Source organism: Nanorana parkeri, unplaced genomic scaffold (genome assembly GCF_000935625.1).
Source record: "Nanorana parkeri isolate BGI_ZX_2015 unplaced genomic scaffold, ASM93562v1 scaffold1432, whole genome shotgun sequence".
NCBI classification, from domain to species: Eukaryota; Metazoa; Chordata; class Amphibia; order Anura; family Dicroglossidae; genus Nanorana; species Nanorana parkeri.
The window spans coordinates 48,350-69,821 of NW_017307700.1; the positions used below are offsets into that span (position 1 = coordinate 48,350).

The 21,472-nt window shown below is 41.5% G+C and overlaps 1 protein-coding gene across 1 annotated transcript in view; it reads right to left on the reverse strand.

The window, feature by feature from the left end:
- Nucleotides 1-18,510: 18,510 nt before the first annotated feature.
- The window catches only part of UGCG (UDP-glucose ceramide glucosyltransferase), a 57,625-nt gene continuing 54,663 nt past the window's right edge, over nucleotides 18,511-21,472 (reverse strand). The window contains exon 9 of the mRNA XM_018569952.1: nucleotides 18,511-18,725. Within this exon, the coding sequence (XP_018425454.1) occupies nucleotides 18,555-18,725 (171 nt within the window). The 3' untranslated portion in view covers nucleotides 18,511-18,554. The remainder of the gene's footprint in view (nucleotides 18,726-21,472) is intronic.

Below are 21,472 nucleotides of genomic sequence, written 5' to 3' on the forward strand. Positions count from 1 at the left end.
TTTTAGAAGACCAAATTAGAGGGCGACACAAAGACAGAGCAACATAACTGGGAGTTAGTGCATTGTTAGTGCAAGGGATATCTATGATCCCACCTGTATTCCATCAGAACTTTGTCTCCTGTGGTTTGCACACACCAGGCACCACTAGGTATGTCTGTTGCTTGCACCACTAGGCATGTGCCTAGGATGCAAGACCCCCAGTACTGATCTCATTCCTGACTGCAGCACTTCTGAGTATCTAGTGACAGGTTGAACCAACGTTGGTGTTCCCCACTGTGGAAAACTGTCTATGACAGGTGCCAGAGTAGCCAACCTAATTTTTTCACTTTTTACATACAAAAGCCAAAATATAAATCCCAGGCCAGCTTCGTAGCTTTTTTACAGACCCCTCAAATATTTATTTTGCAAATTGCTGTACACCCGTACTGGTCTATATTGCTTTGAGATTTTATTTTGCCTGTTATGATGTATAAACAAATATCTGTTAGATGTAAAATCCTGAGCTTGTATAATCTTTTTATTTGTACTCTATGATGTATATCTTGCTTTTTTGAGATTATAAATAAAGAATTATAATTTTTTTTATTGCAAATGGCACATCCTGTCTGGGTGTGGCAGTGAGTGTCACATTTCTTAAAGGTCAGAATTGCAACAACAGATGCTCTGAATGGTGTGTGTTTCCATTAACTACCGTTATAAAGGGTTAACTGTGGAGTTAACCAGCCCCAGTGACAAGAACTCTGTTTGCGGGTGCCTAGATGGTTGTCCCGCAAACTGGAAAACCTCCATGCAAGGTGAAGCTGAGAGTGTAATAGGTCACCCCCCCCCCCCCTCTTATGAACACTTTTTTTTTTATACAAGTTGATCAGCAAGATAAATAGAAAATGTGAATAATGCAACAACTATGAGCCTAGTGTTGCCATCATGTGCATACAATGGCATGCATATGCATGACTGCTACACAAGGTTCACATTTTATTTATTCAATGGGTTTTCAGAAGGAAATGCAACCATAGTGTAATAATACAATATAATTGTGCATGTCAGTGTTCGCACAACCATAATATCCTGTGATGAATGAGCTTCGAGAACACAGTCAACAATGTAAATATTGAGAGAAATACGTGAATAGCTGGAGGAAGTCGACCAAACAAAGTTGCATTTCTACAGAAATCAATGTCTTGCTGCATAAATGGCTAAATACAGAGACTGGGAATAAAATGTACTCACTATGGCTGTATCTGTCAGTTAATCTCTTTTTATTGAAGGTATTAACAGTATACAAAAATAGGAAAAACAATGTCTTCACCTGTATCCCAGATCAAATACAAACTTTGTATGCAAGAACATCAAAAATACAAACAGATAACATCAAATTAACATAAGCATACAACAGCACCTCTCAGGCTTCTGAGGGGAAGCCATCTAGAAACTAGGTAGCCTATCACGATGGCTGTATTTGGACATTTTGGGGACTATCATCTGGGAGGACGTGGGGGTGGAGAATAGGATGGAGACAAGGAAAAACTGTAGAATAAAGGAAGAAATATGAAGATCAGCGGAAAGAAAAGTAGAATACATAGAGGTCAGTAAAGGAAAAAAGAAGGGTTCTGCTTTGCACAGTTGAAATTAGTATAGAAGTGAGGAGTCATTGAGGCAGCATGAGCCACAGGCCTGCTCCCCAAGGCAGGTTCCCACCTAGTCATAGATCTTGAAGGCTATATACATCTATCTCAGAGTGGCACAAAAATATCCAAGGTTCCCAAATATACAAAAATGTATTATGTTTATCATCCAGGACATTTATCCAATGCTCATTAACCATTATATTATCCACCTTTTATTTGAGCTCTGGAAACAGTATAAGTTGCAGTTTCCAATTTCCAGCTAAAGCTGTATGAGTACATTGCACATTCTGGTTTGGAGAATGATTCAAAAATACTGTGAAGAAGAGCCTGCCAATGAAACAATGATCTAAGAAGGTGGAGGACCTTCATCCAGAAGATGGCTGCAAATGGGCATGTCCACCAAATGCTGCTTGTCTATTACTGCGTAATAGCCGTGAGATATTAGGGTTCAAATGAGATATTCATGAGGGGACCATGTACCAACTCATCATTACTTTATAACTGGCCTAGCCCTGGCATGACAGTAAAATCATTGTTCTTGGCCAACACTTTTACTTACTTTTTTGGACAAAACCATATGCATACAGAGGTTCAGAATGCACCCTTTTTAAAAAAATGTATACTTTTAATGTGTAGTGCATGATCTGCGATTCAATTATTTTTGTTCAATCTTTTCTGTTTCCTCCATGCATTATCATTTCCATCATGTACCATGTCTCTTTAAAAAAATACATAGTTAGCATTTTATACGGTAGCATTAAACTCACAAACTTTTTTCAATAATCAATCCAGATCAAAACAAATATACATTGCACTGAAAAGTATTTCCTTAAATTTCTGCCCAAGAACCTTCAGTAATCCTGTTTCCGAATAGCTGGATCAAACTCTCTCAGCTCGACTTCCCCGAACTTCCTGTCCAGTGCAAGATCACAAGGAACAACAGTCTCCAGCATCTGTCCATCTACTAGCTTGGAGAAGAGAGTAGCGGGGAGCAGGGGAATAGCTGGCCTTGCTGTGTCTTTGTGGACACACACACAGCATACTAGAACACACAAGGGTGGCTTCATAAGACTCTGCAAAGGAAAGGTGCCACCCTAAAACAGAATATCAGGGCCAATGCTCAGCGTACCAGCTGATTTTGCCGGAAACTAAACCTTTTAAACATTAAGGAGCAGCATCTCTTGTAAGTAACTTAATTAGCATTTGAAATAGCTTAAAATACTTTTGACTTTAATATTACTTTAAACCTGGAAGTCGTAGACACTGTAAGCCCACCAGGACTGCATGCACTCATGTAAAGCAGTGTGGCAGCCCGGTTTCATGATGCGATTGGTAGCGTTAAAGGCCACCATCAAACCTAGGGGAGCAAGACAAATGAGTCGTAAACTTGAGAGTGAAGGAGGTAGCAGTTGGTGTTTGAGTGGTGGATATCTCTCCCAGATCCGTAGCTAGCTCCTTTTCTTTCCTTCAAAGTACTGTGTCCCCAGTTATTTACAAACACTGAAGTGATCAGCTTTGTGCTCTGCACAAAGAGGATCAGTAAATATCACAGATATTTACCGATCCTCCGCTCTGCCATCCTGAGTGCTGAAGCCAATGGGGGAAGGAGCGCTGAAGCCGGCAGGTGGAGGACACAGGCAGGGGAGAGCAACATATCCGAGGGATCCGAGGAGAAGTTAGAGCCTGCACCGCCCCTCTTCTCCCTGCCAAGCTGTGACTGTTTTGGCCACCTGGCGCTCCAGTTGCTATGGCACCTGTGCTCGCCATGGCAACAGTGCTGAGGGGGCGCAGCCAGGCCCGCCCTGGCTGCGCCCCCTCTCAGCTGCGCTTGAGGTGAGTGCCTCACTCGCCCCATGGTAACTATAGCCCTGATCTCTCCTATGGATAGTGGAAATGGGCTGAGCCTGGAGATATTTCTGAAGTGTATTTTTTTTTTTCGAATGTTTGTACTTTTGTAAGGCACTGTAAAGAGTTGATGTTGCCTATCCTTTTTTTCTATAGGTGGATAATGACTAATTTATTGGTTGGATAATTCACTGTATCTTTCAATAAACTAATCCAGACTGGTTATCCCTAGCTGGTTTAGCAAAACCCTTCTGGTTTTGTATCTTGCTTGCATTAAACTCCATTTGCTCGGAAATTGCATGCAGAGCTAATACTACTGCAGTGCAAACTGATTATATCATCTCAAGTGGCACAAATGAAGTTTTCACTTCATTACCTAGACTCTTTAAAATGAACCATTTATTTTAGAAGGGTGAGATTCAAGTAAACCTGTGGGGATTTTTTTAAAGCCTGAACTACAATGTAGAGGAGGCACATCTAGATGGACATTTCTCACAGCACAAACATCTTTAAAGATGGCACTAACTATATAACAAAAACATTAAATAGAAGAATCAAATACAGTGTCCCCTATCCCCCTTTTTAAATCATTACGCTATATTTATTACTGCACTGCAGGTGCTTTTAAAATAACCTGGCACCTTGTTTTTTGTCTAACCTTCAGATGAGAAATTGAAATATGGTTACAAAGCATTACAGGACATGAAGTGCATTCACAATTGTATAGCCTATGACGGCATCATTGTTGGGTGCAATATTTGACATTCATATTATCTGTAGGCGATAGTTGTATTTGCATGTTATTTGCTTTGCTTGCACACGTTTCACACTAAAGAATATATCTTATTCTAAATATAAACCCAGACTTCATGTTTGCTGATGCACGATTCTGTTTCCAGCAGTGAATTTAGTTGTAAAGGGTATGATCCATCTCAGTACAGTCTGTTCACTCTGCAGTGTCCATACACTCTACAAGCATAGTCTGCGTGCATCTCTCTGGTGTACACCTGTTTATAAGTAGCTGTATGCCTGAATACGTATTTGTGTTATGCTGGGCACACACCTTACAACCATCGCAAGACTTTTGTCTTGCGATGGTTGTAAGGTAATTTAAAAAAAACGTACGATCTGCCTATCTTGGACAGGCAGATTGTGACAGGTAGATGACCACAATGCTGAAGGGCAGTGTGCGCTTGCGCACACCGGCCTGTGCGGCATTTATCTTACGAACATGCCACACACCCGCCGACAATCATACGATTCTCGGCGGGTTTTCAAACATGTTCCTAAGATAAAAGTCATGCGACCTTAGTGTAGCAGAGGTCGCACACCTGTCACACACCTTGCGATAATCGTAGGATCACGGGATTTCCCGCAATTATCGTACGATTATCGCAAGGTGTGTGGGCACCTTTAGTGTAGGTCCACCTAATACAGCTTCCTGTGATGTGGCAACAAAGCTGCGCTGCTACTGAATTTAGAACAGTATTGCCATTACCATGTAGGCTGCGCCTGCTTGAGATACAGAGGCATGACAAGACATTGCATAGAATGTGGATATCAGCATTTTTACTGCTAATTCACAAGCCTGTAGCATGTCAATCAGCATCTGCTCACTGTCACTGTTGCTCAAACCCTACCACTGTGAGCTGAGACACAAATGAAAGAGGATTTGGCTCAGTCAGGCGAGGTAAAGGAAGTTTTTTTAGATACTGTCGGAAGTTTGTGCATCATATAATAACTTGATGTGGGACCTGTTTAGACTGACAAAAAGGAGCCTTTAAGACTTTAAAGTGTTAAAGGAGAACTATGGGGTCAGTGTTTTTCCCCATAGTTCTCCTTGGGGTAACGGGAGGACACAAACTAGCGTCCTCCCGTTACCCTAAGCTCAGTATACCGCGAGCTACAGCTCGCGGTATACTGAGACGCCGCACCTGGAGCGGATCCCGACTTAGATGACGGGATCCGCCCAGCTGCGTGAGTGACAGCTGGCTCTGCCTATCTAGAGGCAGAGCCAGCTGTACCCGCCCCCTCCCCCGTCCGTTCCGCCAGTCAGCGCTGGCAGATCGGAGCGGGGAGAGGGGAATCCAGCCCCTCCCCCTGTCACGGCAGAGAGCCGTGACAGGATCGAGAGGTGAGGGAACCCGGTATGTGTTCCCTCACCTCCCGATCTACTGAGCCGACCTGTGACAGTCTCATTGTCACAGGTCGGCTTAGAACTATGAGATGAGTGGAAATCACTCATGTCATAGTTCTCCTTTAAAGAGGTTATAGGTAGTTATAGGTAAGATACATTTATGGCCCCTGTTCCAGTTTACATGGTTTTACATTAGAATTATATCGTTTTAAATAGGGCTGCAACCAACTAATCAATAATTATGAGAATAGTTGCCAACTATTCTCATTATCGATTAGTTGGTTGGATCCCCTAGCTCTCTCCTCCATGCTGGGTGGTGGGCACAGGAAGCAGTGGGTAGGTGCAATAGCCAGCCTGCTATTGCAATTTGAAATGGCTATTGCACCAGCCCATTACCTGCTGTATTGACATTCAGCTGCCATCTGCAGAATCATGCCACTGGCAGCTGTCATTCCCTGGCTGAAGATATTCAAGCGCCATGCGCTTACAATACAATTAATAAACAAAAATTATACAAGGTGGGGGAAAAGTCATTTTTGGCTTTCAGCCTGACAAATTCTGCTGCGGGAGGTGTGGTACAGTGCCATACATTTCAATGGCACCCCAAACGCGCCTCCCACCCACAGTGTGATCACCTGCACACACAGTACCCCACTGCACACACAGTACCCCAATGTCGTGCATTCCAGTGCAGTGCAATTGCAAAAAAATTGTGCATGCAGTTTTATTCTAAAGTAAACTTTATGTTTGTAATACTGCATTTGTGTATTTTATTTTAAATAAGGATGGTGTTTATTTAATTTTTTCAATCCGATTAATTGAAAAAATAATCGGCCAACTAATCTATTATGAAAATAATCATTAGTTCCAGCCCTAGTTATAAACACCAGTTGTACTTATAGCTTACATACATATATATGTATATATATATAGTTCAGAGACCCTTTGTTGTCTGAAAGTCTCTGTGTTGATTCTCAAATTGGTCCCTATAAAGCCCCTTGGCTTCTAGGCCATGGTTGTCGGCCCCATCCCTCCCTGTACTAAGCCCCGCCTCTGTTATTCCTGTACCATTCCTGCACACTTGCTTTTACTTTGGAAACATTTAGGCCATGTCAGGTTCACTTTAAAGAAGAACTCCAGGCAAAACTTTTATCAATGCTTGCAGTGGGGCTACCCCTGCACTGCATGGGTTAACTGCTCATTTTGGTCTAGAAAAGGTATACTCACCCGAACCTCCAAGCCAGCTTGTTCTTAGACCAATCCTTCCACCCTCTGTCCCCCTCCACTATAGCGGTATAAGGTCCTGTAAATAATCACATTCTATATACTGTGTATAGACATGAAGACACTGAAGATTCCAATGCTGCAGCGGAGGAGGAGGATTCAGAGAGCAGAGAAGCAGGGAGCTGGCTCAGCAGTTCTGGTAAGTAAAACTTTTTTGTAGCACCTAGACAAAAACGAGCAATTAGGAAAAAACAACTAATTTCAGTATAAATATTCTAAAGCTGGCCATACACCTTACAACCATTGCAAGACTTTTGTCTTGCGATGGTTGTAAGGTAATTAGAAAAAAAACGTACAATCTGCCCATCTTGGACAAGCAGATCGTACTTGCAATCATCGCAAACGCCCGCCCGAGGGCTTCCGATGACAGCAATGCTGAACGGGCAGTGTGTGCTTGCGCACACCGGCCCGTGCGGCATTTGTCTTACGTGGTTTTCAAACATGCTCGTAAGACCTTACAGTAGAAACGGTTGCACACCTTCCATACACCTGCCGATTATTGTACGATCGCGGGATTTCCTGCGATTATCGTACGATAATCGGCAGGTGTATGGGCACCTTTAATGTGCTTACTTTGCAATATAATTACTTATTTAGTCTTGCCAACTTATTTTACATGTACCAGTACGTACCTGTTTTTTTAATAATTAATTTTGCTTTGCATATATCTGAATGAGTGCCATTCAAAAGGAAAATGTTAAGCTGTCGGCTAACATTGCCATATTACTAGAGCTTAATTGTTGCAGTCCATGGCTATCTATAAGAAACCATCATGTTTGTGATGCCCATTTACCACCATAGCTGGTAAGAACCAGAACATCTGCTGCCAGCACTGTGGTCCCCAGACCTAAAAGGTGCGGTGCCAGTATCCACCAGCAGGAGTCTCCCCAGCAGATAGCAGGTCTCAGAAATTAGTCTCCACCTAATGCTGGTTGCTGGGAGAGCATTTAGTTCCACCTCAGGAGTCCCACAGAGCATCAGTATTTTTGTGCCTGTTATGTTGATTATTCTTCCCACTACCCATTCAAGCCCCTATTCCTTGTACTCCACCTGACCCTGTTTGACCTGATTTCTCCTTCAGCTCTGTACATAGTTAAGGTGCCCATACACTTTACATCCCTCGCAAGACTTTTGTAAAGTAATTAAAAGAACGTACGATCTGCCCATCTTGGACAGGCAGAACGTACTTGCGATCATCGCCCGCCCCGAGGGGCGGGCTTCCAATGACTGCAATGCTAAACGGGCAATTTATGTTTTTTGTCACTTTTGTTCATAATAAATCGTACTTCTCAAATTTTCAGTCCAGTTTTCTCTATGTGGTTTCACATATCTGGTCACACTAGAACTGCAGGAAACTGGCACATGGGCAGGATGTTACTGCTCCTAGCATTAAATACACTAAACAAAAACAAACTATAACGGTCATTCTTAGCATTTTTAAAACCTTACTAAAAGCATAAATTACACTAAAGTGTTATAAATCACTATGCATGCCAGGTAACTAATGACACACAACATTTCTACATCGGGATACACACTTTGCTTTTTTTAATAAATCAGCACATTTTCATGCTTTTTTTTTTAAATTTGCATTTAAACACATTTTTTTATTAATCAAAACTCCAGTTCAGCTGAATTGATCACATTACATGATCTAAAAAACGTTGCCATTGATGGTCATTATAGCTCAGCTGAACTCTCAGTTTAAATCAACTATATACACTCCAGGCACATTGAAACAAAAAGGTGTGCAAAGTCTAAAGGTACCCATACACTGCACGTGTATATGAGGGGACCGGGTGAGGCGGTGTGGCCCCAATGTCCGTGTATATGAGGGGACCGGGTGAGGCGGTGTGGCCCCGATGTGCGTGTATATGAGGGGACCGGGTGAGGCGGTGTGGCCCGGATGTCTGTGTATATGAGGGGACCGGGTGAGGGTGTGTGGCCCGGATGTCGTGTATATGAGGGGATCGGGTGAGGCGGTGTGGCCCGGATGTCTGTGTATATGAGGGGACCGTACGAGAATCATGCAGTGTGAATGAAGACGTGCGACCGTTTCTACTGCACGGTCGCACGTCTTTTGTCTAAGGAGCATGCTAGAAAACCAGGCGAAAATCGTACGATTTTCAGCTGGTTTGAATGATGCTCAGGAGACAAATGCCGCACGCGCACACTGCCCGCTCAGCATTGCGGTCATCGGAAGCTCGATCTGCCTGTCCAAGATGAGCAGATCGTACTTTTGAACAGACAGATCGTTCTTTTTTAAATTACTTTACAACCGTTGCAAGACTCAGGTCTTGCGATGGTTGTAAAGTGTATGGCCACCTTTCCAGTGCATGTTTTTGAGAAAGCAGCCATAGCTTAGGTAGAAAAGCCTGTCCACTTCCAGCATGCTGCAGAGAAGGGCCCTTACTTCCTGTGTGGACGCTGTCGCCTTCTTGCAGAAGTTTGCACACCCCCTGTTGTGTCAGAGCTAGAGCTCTTCTATAGAGCTAAGTTTTAGCGAACAGGCCACCATTCAGGTAAGCATAATGCTGCTTTCTTTACCACCTACTATCATTGCAAGTTTGGTAAACCCCTGACACAGCCACTTTAAGAAAGGATTAGTGTGGGGGGTGTCTAAGAATAGAGCATTAGTTCTCTGCGCAGGGAATCTACACTGACACCCAACTGCGCTGACATCTACCTTGATCCACAATTAAGATCCCCAATGTCTGGATACCATCACTCCCCAGTATTTAGGCCAGCAGTAAGATAATCACTTGCCAGTATTCCGGGCAGCAGATTGTGTGCATTAGGCCTCATTCACAGGAGAAACGGCCGGCACGTACAGCTCCGTGCACGCCCGTATCGGGCAGCTCTCGGGAAGGACAGGTGCTGTGTGTGATTAGTACGCAGCCCCTGTCCTTCTCTATGGGAATACGCGGCCGTACGCCGCCCTATGCTCATCCACCCTGCACGTCCGTGTTGGTGCCCGTACTCGTACGCTGACAGGATAGATCCTGTCTGCCTCCGAGCTGGGACACCCGCACGGACCTGCACTGGAGGTGAGCGTAGGGCGGAGTATTCCAATAGAAAAGGACAGGGGCTGCGTACTAATCACACACAGCACCTGTCCTTCCCGGGAGCTGCCAGATACGGCCGTGCACACAGCACGGATCTGTACGTGCTGGCCTTTTCTCGTGTGAATGAGGCCTAGGAGCCATGATTGGGCAAAGTCATGATGCCTTTGCCCAATCATGGCTCACCTGTCGGATGACGTGAAACTGTAAACACTTGGGACGGCTGTGAGGTAGCGGCCGTTTCTCATGTGAATGAGGCCCAACCCTCAGCAGAACTCAGAATGGGAGATGGAAAAACAGCACACATGGTCAATCAGTGGTTTTGCAGTGCACATGTACTAACGAGAAGCATGCTGATAGCAGGAGAGAGCAACTAAGAGGAGTTACCGAGAGATTTGCTCATGCATCTGCTGCTTCTCCTTTCACTGTTCAGTAACTTCTGCAGGGAAAAAAAAAATCAGAACTTCTTCCCTGCCAGACAGGACTATCTGCGTATTTAGCCATATGATTGTAGTTCAGCTTTCAGGTTAGTTTCGTGAAGCAGTATACAAAGACTGTGATCATAACTTTACTGAGGTGACAAATTCCTGGCATGCTAGGCACATAGCAAGCCAAACAGGCTTTACTAGCCTAACGATTCTTGCCTTACACAAAGTATCGGGATTTGTCTTGCATTGATCATGGTTTCGCACTGACTTGGCAAACCTAATAGATTATTTACACTCCCATTTAACTCTTTATGAATGTTAGATTAATTTAAAATTTAAGAGTGTCAACAGGACAGAAAGGAGATATGCAAAAGTTTAAAGTAGGTCATTTACACAAGGTTAGAAGGCAAACTGTAAAAGGTGTGAGGCCACAGACAATACAAAAAAAAAAAAAGAGCTTATGTGGCCAGGACAAAGTGTGACTCTCTTGCTGCTGTAAATATACTTCTGTAAATGTACTAGTCTTAGACAGGCGAATGCAGTAAAGTTCATTAGATAGATTTGCGTTTCCTCAGTTCCACCTCTGATGTTTTCCCCATGTAATACCCTAGGAAAAGTTCTGTGCAGTGCATTGATGGAACTGTTGTATTTTCCACATCAAGTGTATGCAGAGGCGCTTCAAATGTTAAAAACAAAAAAGGTCAAACTTTGGCTGTACTTCAAACTTTGCATGTCTGAAAAGGAGAGAGGTGCAGGAAATTCATTAAAAAATACAAAACAGATCATTCAGATTACAGTTTAGTGTTGGTTTTCTGCATTCATGTTTTTCTCATTTAAAACAAATGTCAGTACTGCAGGAAAACAAATCACATGCATATTAAAGTGTATACATTAAAAATAGCCAAGTGCTTTTTTTTTAAAGCAGAACGGCCGGATAAACACCTGGTCTTGAAGTGGTTAAACCCTTTAAATTTTTTTTTATTTAATTTGCTTTACTGTTGTGGGCTTTAGGAAATCAGGGGTCTAAAACAGACCCCTGATATTTCCTTTTTAAAATAGAAAAAGAGATTGAGGACACAGAGTCCTAGATCTCTGTTTCTGCAGCCCCTGTTATAAATGAACAGGAAGCCTCTATACCGAGTGCTCCTGTCCATTTATAAACTGAGGCGATGGAATCAGTTACTATGTCCACAAACATGAACAGGAAGTGACGTAGAGTACATCCTGTTCATTCATAACTTGGGACACACTAAGCATGATATGTCCTCAGTTATTTATAAACACTCAGAAATCAGTTCTGATCGCTGAGAGCTTGTAACTCACTCTCCATCCTGACTCCTTTGCCTGTCGCAGGAGGCTGTTCTGCTGGGTGACTGCAGCTAGATTCTCTATGTCCCCTCTGATCCCCCGCTGACACAGGTGGGAGAGAGCAGCAGTGATCAGAGGGGACACAGACTGGCACTCAGCAAGGAGGAGAGAAGCTAGAATTGCACTGAATTTTCTGACATTTTTGTACGATCGGCATTTTGCCCATAGTACCATTTTCTAACGAAATTTCAGTGCAGTCCTACCAGATAGGATTCTTTACAGGACAAGACTTTCAGCTTCTAAAACACCTCATGCAAAGGTGATAGCACCCAAGAAGACAATCTTTTGAGTGAGGGTAGAGAGGGTAATATCCCTGATAGGTATAAAAAGTGATTTTTAAAATGCAGACAGAACCAAAAATTCAAGTTCCACAGAGTCACAGGTGGTTGTACTGGAGGTGCCACATAAGAGATATCCTGTACAAAAGTTTTAACCAATGAATGGGAGGCAAGTGGTCTTTGGGATATGATTGCATGAGATGAGATTTGCACTTTGATGGTACGCGGGAACAAATGCTGATCCAGGCTCGACTGCAGAAAGGTCAGGACTCTTGCCACTTAGTATTTCATGTGGTAAAAACTTAATTTTCTTGCACCAGGCGAAATAGGCCTTCCATGTGTGATGGGAGACCTCTTAGGCTTTTAACAGCAAGGGAACTACCAATACAGAAAAGTTCCTGCCTCTCAAGACGGTCATGCCGTTAAAGTAGGCAACCGTGAAGCAGGGTGGTAAACTGGGTCTTAGGATAGCAAATCAAGTCCATCTGGGCTGTCTGCCAGAAGAAGTTTGATCATTGAGAAAGTTGAAAGCTATAAGGATCACCAGAATGCTCTCCATTTCAATCCTGCAGAGTAGAGAAGGAAGAAGCTTCAGAGGAAAAAAAGGCATAGATCAGGCTATACAGATTCTAGAAGTCATCAGAACATTCACTGCTTTCGCCAGAGGATCTCTGCATCTGGAGACAAGCCTCTCCAGTTTGTTGTTGAACCTGGAAGACAGGAAGTCCACATCTGGTGTCTGATATCGTGACATGTCCTGAAATAATTCCTGATGAAGGGACCATTCCCCTGGTTTCAAACGCTGCCAGCGGAGATAATCTGCCTGCCAATTGTCCACAGCTGGAATGTGAACAGGCAAGCCTGGAATGTGGACTTCTTCCCAGTCATGGTGTCCAGTGCTGCATGGACAACCAAATCATTAAGTGCTCCAGAATGTTAAATCAAGAGACGTGACTCCTCTAGCAACCAAGTTCCCTGAATCAAAAAATAAATAAAAAGAAAATGGCCAACTGGCCTCTGAAGGTGAATAAGCCTTTACAGTCTGCGGCTTAGGCTTCTTCTGCTGGGGCAAATGAATACTTTTACCCCCAGTGACATCCACTATAAGGTTGTCCAAAGAAGCAAAAAGACGATCACGTCAAAAGGAATTAACAGCAATTGTTTTTTTCTGTTCCAAAATACTTTAGCTAAAGAGTTATTTGCATATTCACAGACAGAAGACTAACAATATCAACTAATCCATCTACACAATAGTGTGAGACTGAAGGCATAAGTTCTAAGCTTATTGCCATCATAATCATAGCAGCTGGATTATTTATCATAAATTTAGTCCATTCGCCTAAGGACTGTCAGACTGACATCATGGCAATAGCAAGTTGCAAAGAAGGTCCATCTGGTGAAAGAAATAATTTGGAAGAGGTTCTGTCAATATGATCCCTAAACACTGGTGCATCTTTAACAGGTAAGGCCAGGGTTTTAAGACAATATATCACCAGATCCACAGTGGGAACAGCCCGCTTTCGATAAAGGTCTCCTCAAATGGGTATTGGTCTGTAAACCATTTAGGAAGTGTGAATAGTTTATCAGGAGTTTCCCAGTCTCTGTACAGCCCCCTTTCAATTAAGGAGTCTTCCAGAAAAGTCTCGATAGTGCAAGATCCCTGGGAGACCCCAAGACTAGTAACAGCACTAGTAGAAGCTATAGGCTGTTCTTTTTGCAAGGTGGCATGCACTGTGCCAATAAGAATCAATAGGCTATCATTAAGCCTGTGAGCTATAGCAGCTACCCTTGGGCCGTCAGGAACAAATTCATCCATCAAGGTTTTTTTGAGACCGAGCTTCTGCAGCAAAAGTCTAAGAATCTCCTACAGGTGCAGGCATGTATGATTCTAGAGAGGAAGGCATACAAGTAGGCTTATAACATCTGTGTTTCAAGTCAGCAATCAGATTTGTAATTTAGCCTTTAAAATCAAGCATAGCTGTGGAGAACTCCTCTCTGGATTAAGCAAAGGAGGGTGCCACATCTGACAGAGCTAAGGAAGACACTGAGTATAAAAGACTTAAGCAGGGGACAACAATCCAGGCTGTTTGTGTCAGGCCCATGAGGAGGCAAACTGCAAGCCTCCCTGGAATGGTTTGTGGATCGTAAGCTGGAGAGACTTGATGCAGTGGGACTGCTCCCCTTGTACTTGGGATTCAACATGCTGCACTGCTTTAACAAAGACACCCTAACATTAACACCAGGTAAAAACAATGGCTACTCACAAACTAGCTGTTAAAAGCAGGAGAGGTTAAAATGGCTGGAGGTGACCAGGTCACTGTAGGAAGCAGAAAGCACTAATTAAAAGGTGAAACCGTGCATCTCTTGCAAATAAGAGCAGTGATGGAAAGATGCCATCTCACCTTTAAAAGGGGGGAAGAGCATGGCATGCTACACCTAGCCATATAGTGACACAGTACTTTATTCCCCAGAGTGCTAACCCTTTCCATGGAGGCAAAAATGAAAAAGGGGTAATCATAGAACCAAAAGTTCAATTCAATGTAGTTCCCAATGCGCGGCTCACAAGACGTGCCCATTAATGAGCCTTTAGAGAGGAGTCTCAAATAAAAAATGGCTAGTAAAATAGTAAAACTTCTCAGCAGAGAAAAGACATCCATCCCTTTAGGACACTTAACAAAAAACTGAAACATAGTCCATCAGCCTAATGTGTAGAAGTGTTTGTTCCTCTGCTCTGGACTTCAATACACCAGGCTTCTGTAGGTACACAAGTGAAACGCACTGCAATGTTCCATTTATCCAGCTCTAACCAAGTAGCCTCTTCTGTCTGGTAACGTGCTGGTGTTTTACTGGCACATAGTGCTGCTCCATCCTATTAAGCCCAAACCTTTTTTTAGTTCTGCAGTGCAGGTAACACAAAAAGCTGCATCAGCACAACACGCATTAGGAGATAGTGTATGAATTGTCATGCCTACTCAAAAAACGGAGGAACAAAAGATCACAGATTAGACAGCGATTTCCACAGATCTAGTTGCCTCCGAAGACATTCAGAGTATATGGGTTACAAAGCATTCTCAAGAGCTGTGAACAACAAATAAGGCCTGATGTAATCTTTTCATGGAAAATATCTGTTATGTATGTATGTAAGATTAGTTCAAACTGGAGAGGAGAAGTTTTAGAAGTACTTGCTAATTATTGACAATTTACTGACTTTCCACCATCACAGGGATTAAGAGCCACCCACATGGGGCAACTTTACAACCTGGTAAACTGGAGAACTTTATATACAATGGGGGGAATTTATCAAAACTGGAGCAGACAGAATCTGGAGCAGTTATCCACAGTAACCAATCGGCTTCTCCCTTTAGTTTGTTCAGTTAAGCTGAATAGGTTGCCATGGGCAACTGCTCCAGATTCTGTCTGCCCTAGTTTCGATGATTTCCCTCAATGTGTATAAACAGCAAACCCTTATGTCCAATTGTTCAGTAAGGCTTCATACTGCAGCAGTTACCTGAAATAGGCAGAGGAGAAGCCATGGTTATATAAGCATGCTTAGACAATAGTAATCCAAAGGCACAAATGAGAGAAAAAGACAAGACACTATAATCAAAATTTATTCTTTCTTTTCTTGGAACAAAGAACTTGAGGAACAATGATTTTAAATAAACACTGAAAAAAAATCTACATATGTCCTCATTTGCATCTACTTTACGACCACTTTAACACAGTATTTGAATTCAAAAGCTTCAGCTCTCTTCGGAACAACTCCACATTTTCTTAATAAGCAGATGTACAAGAAGTGCAAAACATCATTGTTCTATCAAGAAAACAAACATTGAAGTCTGCCCAGCCGTCAGCCTCTATACAATGTGAACACTCAAAAGCTTCCGGATAGTTTGGAGAATGTTGTGGATAGCAGTGTAAAAGGATGGCATCAAACAAACTTCATAAAAACACACCAAAAAAAATACAAAATACAAAAAAAATACAAAAATATGTAACAAATTATAGAAAGCATTTAATGGACAGCTTATGTGGGTCACAACTAGACTGGCTTGCAATTTGCCATTTCCTCAGGGACACAGGCCCCTGATTCATGTAAAGAATGCGAACATGCAACAAAAGCCTCACCCCACCCGTTTGATACAGATGCCCTTCAAACAAAATATGATGATGTCATAAGGCAAACAGTTAACTGGCTAGGATGGATTTGGCCAGAGAAATCACTTTAGGTGGATACAATTTTGGGCAAACTATTTACAGGCTCAGTAAGGAAAACAAGTGCCCGAATGTTAAGAGTTAATTATTGCTTTCAAGACATAGGACTTCACATAACTTAGTGCAAACAGGTATGCTGTGCATCTACCCATAGCAACCAAATTTCTGCAGTTCAATGAGAGACGAGGGGTGATTTTGGAATGGTTGCTATAGGGTGCTAGACTTTGAATGTTGCCCTATTTCAGGCAAGTCCACCCAGCCCTGATACTTTGGCTATAAATAGATGCTGGTGGGCTGAATGACTCATTGGCTTCTCACAGAACCTAAGAGATGAGACCTACCCACAGGAGATTCCCAAGCCATAGAGTCTCAGTCTAATTTTTTTTCAGTAAGAGGAGTCTTAAACTTCCCAGTTATCTCTGCAATCTAAAATAAACACCACATCAAATAGGGACAGTGAAACCAATTTGAAGTGGCCATGGTTGCTGGCTAGGTCTGGAAACTTAGCTGCAAAGATCTTATGACTGCAGACAATAAAATATATAGGAAGCAAGTAGGCGATTCCAACCAAAAGCATCTATTCAACTCCGAAATATACATTTTGGGTAGTCTGATGTTTTAAAGACAATTAAAGTTCTCTGGCATGTGTTAAGCTTAACAGCAGCAAGGAGTCAAGCTTATTTGAGAAAGTCCTACACACTAGCCAGTATGGAAACACCATGAGAGGTGGTGGGGATGGCATAGCAAGACAATGATACATGGACTCTTAAAGGCTTATGCATATCTTGTTCACTTCTTTTAAGTGCATGTACATAACCAAAAACACGCCCAGTTCACCACAAGTTCACAGAAAACCAGACTTTAAGGTTGAGAACAATAAATATAAACAGTTATAGGAATAATATACAGCATGCATTTACATTTTGCACTTTTTAAGCGGTTATACAAGTATAGATTAAAAAAATAATTAACAAAAAATAAATTTAAATACAACTAGAGCCAACTGTATAAAGCATACATCCCAACAGTAGACATGTTTGATAGCTAATAAATTAAGACTGTGTACAGCTCTTCAATGTGGCAAATATAACCTCACTTTTGTTTTATACATTTAAATATATATTTACATTATTTACTGTGATTCTCTCATTCTGCTTATCATACATGCATTAAAAAGATACTAAATATGTTACAAAATGACTTAGCAATTTTTATTGTTTTGTGGAGTAAGAAAATAGTTAAACGCGTGAGCTGATTTCTAAACGGCATTTCTACCATTTGTAGAACAAAAACCCCCACTACGCTGAAGAAATAAAAATAAGAATAAACACCTCACCAGGAGGTCGTACGGAGGCAAAGGCTAAAGTGAAGTACAGCATTTTGATTAGCAAGGGTCCCAGATGGGACAAATAAGTAATGATCTTTAAGAGCATGGCAAGCCATAGGGAGCAATCAAACAGTCTACTTTTGGTTCATTGCAGTAACAGCTAGGAAGACAATCTTTTTAACCTTTGCTTATACACATTAGAGTCAGCCATGTTTTAGCCTGTGCCAATATTTATGACAATGCATCCCATTTACTATGACCCAGTAAAACAATTAAGACAGTCACTGGTCCTTAGTACCTGGCTTGCATTTACATATATACTGCTTCCACCAACAAAACAGCTGCTTCAGACAAGTACACTTTAATAATGCTTCTCTTGCTGTTTACAGAACATTCACATACAAGTTGCCACTACGTGAAGATTATACTTACTCTGCAGCAATGCTACGAGGTAGCCAAACAGTGTGTAGGAAATCCAGTAGGTGAGATACTGGTTTTTATTATATATAAAAAAAATTTTTAAAAAAGGAGGAATGGCGAGTTGTTACACACATTAATGTGGTTGTGTTAGGGCTCAGATAATAAATCACAAGAAAATATTACTGCCTTAATTTCTCATTTTTCACAGAAACTGCATCCAACCGCCATATCTTTACAAAACAGCACAATGGTTTTCCCCAGCTTCCATAGAGTTTACTGCAGAGTACTTATAACATCTTGAAAGTATCTCTTTTTTTAACAAAGAAATACATTCAATACATTGCCCCATATGGACTAGATTACAAACAGTCTTCACAGATGCAAGTGCCATGCAAAATAATTTAAAGATCAGACAGCAAAACATACATGTAAAAACTATTCAAAAGGTAGGCTTTTGTTTTGTGGTTTTGTTTTTTTTAAAAGCATTCGTATAAACAATTTATAATACTTTTTTTTCCTTTTTTGCATTTTTCTTCTTTTATATACAGTCAGAAATTGAAAACTATACATCTAGAATTTCTTCAGCTGTGCCTCCACATCTTAATCTATACCGTCCTGTCCTCCAGCTGATCGTGGGATCCCAGAGGGCAGACAGAAAAATATATATCGTCATGGATTCACGGATAAACCAGGCGACTGCATAGTCCAATTTTGAAAAAGAAAGCGGTCCTCCCTTAAAAGGAAGAAAAAAAAAAAAAAGGAGTTATTTAGCAGTCTTGAACAGTCTTAAAATGCATCTATACCCAACAGCTTTTATTTTTAACTTTGGATAGAATGGAGAAAATTTAGAACCTGTATCCAGGGCTCCATTAGAAAGATTTCCCCTCACTTTCTGTTTTAGAGGCAACCTTTCTAAATGCAGGAAATGAGGGAAAATCTGCACCAGGGAAACAGACAATAAAAAAACTGGCAAAGGGTCTAGCATTCCCCTGCTTAATTTTTGTTCAAAAGATTTTTATTTCAAACAAAGTAGGTTGTATGTACTTAGACAGCTAAGCCAGTAGGCAGATCCAACATAAATAAATCTCAGTAAAAGTGATGCATACCATCAGCAGTTGTTTTTACAAAAACAAACGTACGGTAACTAAAGAGATGAAGATTATCATGGCATGCAGTATGTACATGAAAAGTCTGTGTTCTCTCTCTCACCATGGGCAGGTCTACCTGGATGGAACCGAAAAGACTGAGTAATACAGATAAAAAGGGGAAGGTTGTTTGGTTAAAGGAAGAAAAAAATGGATTAGAGGGGTAGGAAGGAGAGTGGATAAAATAAAGTAGAGGAAAGGAAAAAACTAAAATTAGGAGGAGAAACGGGCAAGGTATGGTTGCCGGAGTATCCTAGGTGAGTTAGTTACACAGGTTGCAACTCTTCACAATATGTGTATAGTACACATGGGGTCCATATGCCTAAAGCTCAAAAAGAGCCACACAGTATAGCTAGCTTAGCACTAAAAGGAAATAGTCAAGTTTTTGTTCTGTAGAGCTCAGAGCTTTTCATAAAAGATTTGTGATACCTGAGAATACAGGTTAGGAGTCTGATTGGGATAGCCTTACAGAACTGACTTTTTAATTAAGAGAAGCCTCAAAGATCATTGTGGAATGAGGTGCCTTACATTGTGTGTAGGGGCTGATAAACATAAATGCAGAATTTTCTGGGCTTTGGGCATTTCCACCATATATGTAGGAATGATCCATCTGCCCAGCAACCCTTGAAACAATGTGGTGGATAACTGGGAACAGAACAGGATATCCTTAAAAGGGACCAAGTACCAGCACAAAAGTAGTTTTTAATTAGCGTCAACCGCTAAGACATTGGGTGAGCTCTGGCGGTAGAGATCCAGATCTGGTGACATAACGAGGTGGCAAGTTATTAAATAAAATAAAATGACTACCAAGGTTATACTTGCGAAATCCCGCTGTAGATAAGCAAGATTATTGCACAAAGACCTAGTTCAGCTACGAGTTGAATAAATAGACTAGGTTGGGTCATAGGCAAGGTTAGTGTTATGTTATGTATTGTCAAAATGCATACCGGACTGTTATCCGGGTACATGAGATTTTATTTGATTAAGTGAATATTCATACTTAACCTGATACAGTTTGGGTATTCTGCATTATACTATGTACAAATCTATGCAAAAATTCAAAATAAAGAAAACATGTTTAAAAAAAAATTCAATAAAATGGAAATAAGCCCTGGGTTCTTTTTGGAGGTACTGAGAGAGAGCCCTGGTTTCAGTTGGTGAGAAGTCTGGAGCATTACAAAGAGTATCACACTTGAGTCTGCCAAAAAATGATTGACTAAGTAGCGTTTACTTCCAAGTCAAGGTGTACATTCCACTGGGTTCATGCAACCCTGTGGAAATAATGGACATGACAGGTGTATTTGCGGAAATTAGCTTTTCAGGGGTGGAGTACAAACGGCCCTCCAGCTGTGGTGAAACAACAAATCCCATTATGCATGCATCTGTCTCTGGGAGTCATGCCTGTGAGAATCTTGCAATGCCTTCTGGGATTTGTAGTTACACCACAGCTGGAGGTTCCCCAGTTTTAGAGCGGTTGCAGGGAATATTTAGTTATAGGACAAGTGGCGGAGGCACAGGCTTTCCGATGCAACCACAAAAGACTTGAAATACTGGGAAAACCAAGTATGCATACAAAGTTCCATGCACAGGTTGCCACAGTGTCATAAGGGAAAGTTATGATAATACTTCTAAGATACTAGTAGTCCCAAGCCTCACTGTGGTTTTGATCTATTAAAAATAAATCAATCAGTTTTGCTACTCAATGAGGGGTCACAGTCTATACAAATGAAAAGGATGCCTCTCCATAGGGTTTAGAAACTGAAAGTCACTGGTAAAACCCTGGCATAATAAAGAAATTCGGGCAGCAAATACATTTTTACTGCTGTTATTCTCCCCAACTACGAAAGATTGAATTTCTCCCTCCCTTGCTTAACTTTTAAAAACATATTTACTTCTGTCTGTGTTGCAGCTGGAGAGATTTCCCTTCACTTCCTGTTCTAGGGGACAATCTTTTACCAGACAGAAAGTGAAAGAATCTCTCCGATGGAGCTTTTGACAGCAGTAAAACCTGACGAGAGTTCTAATCCTTTCCCCCTCTAATCAAAATTTTAAGTTTTGGGTATAAATACACTTTATTGCACTATGTACTGAAATTAAGGTAAAAAATTGGATTAAAAAAAGGACCACTAAACAGCTGCTTGTAACATGTTTGCCTGTGAAAGTATCCAAAACATACAGAAAAGTATTATTTGTATAGCTTTGTTGTACAACCTATTATTTGTTAGCTGTTATGTTAGGGTAAAAGCGACATCAAAAAGATCACTGGTAATTTTCTTTTAAAGTCATCTGTGCGACTAAAATATTACTCCCTGCTTAGAACCTTGGAATATATATA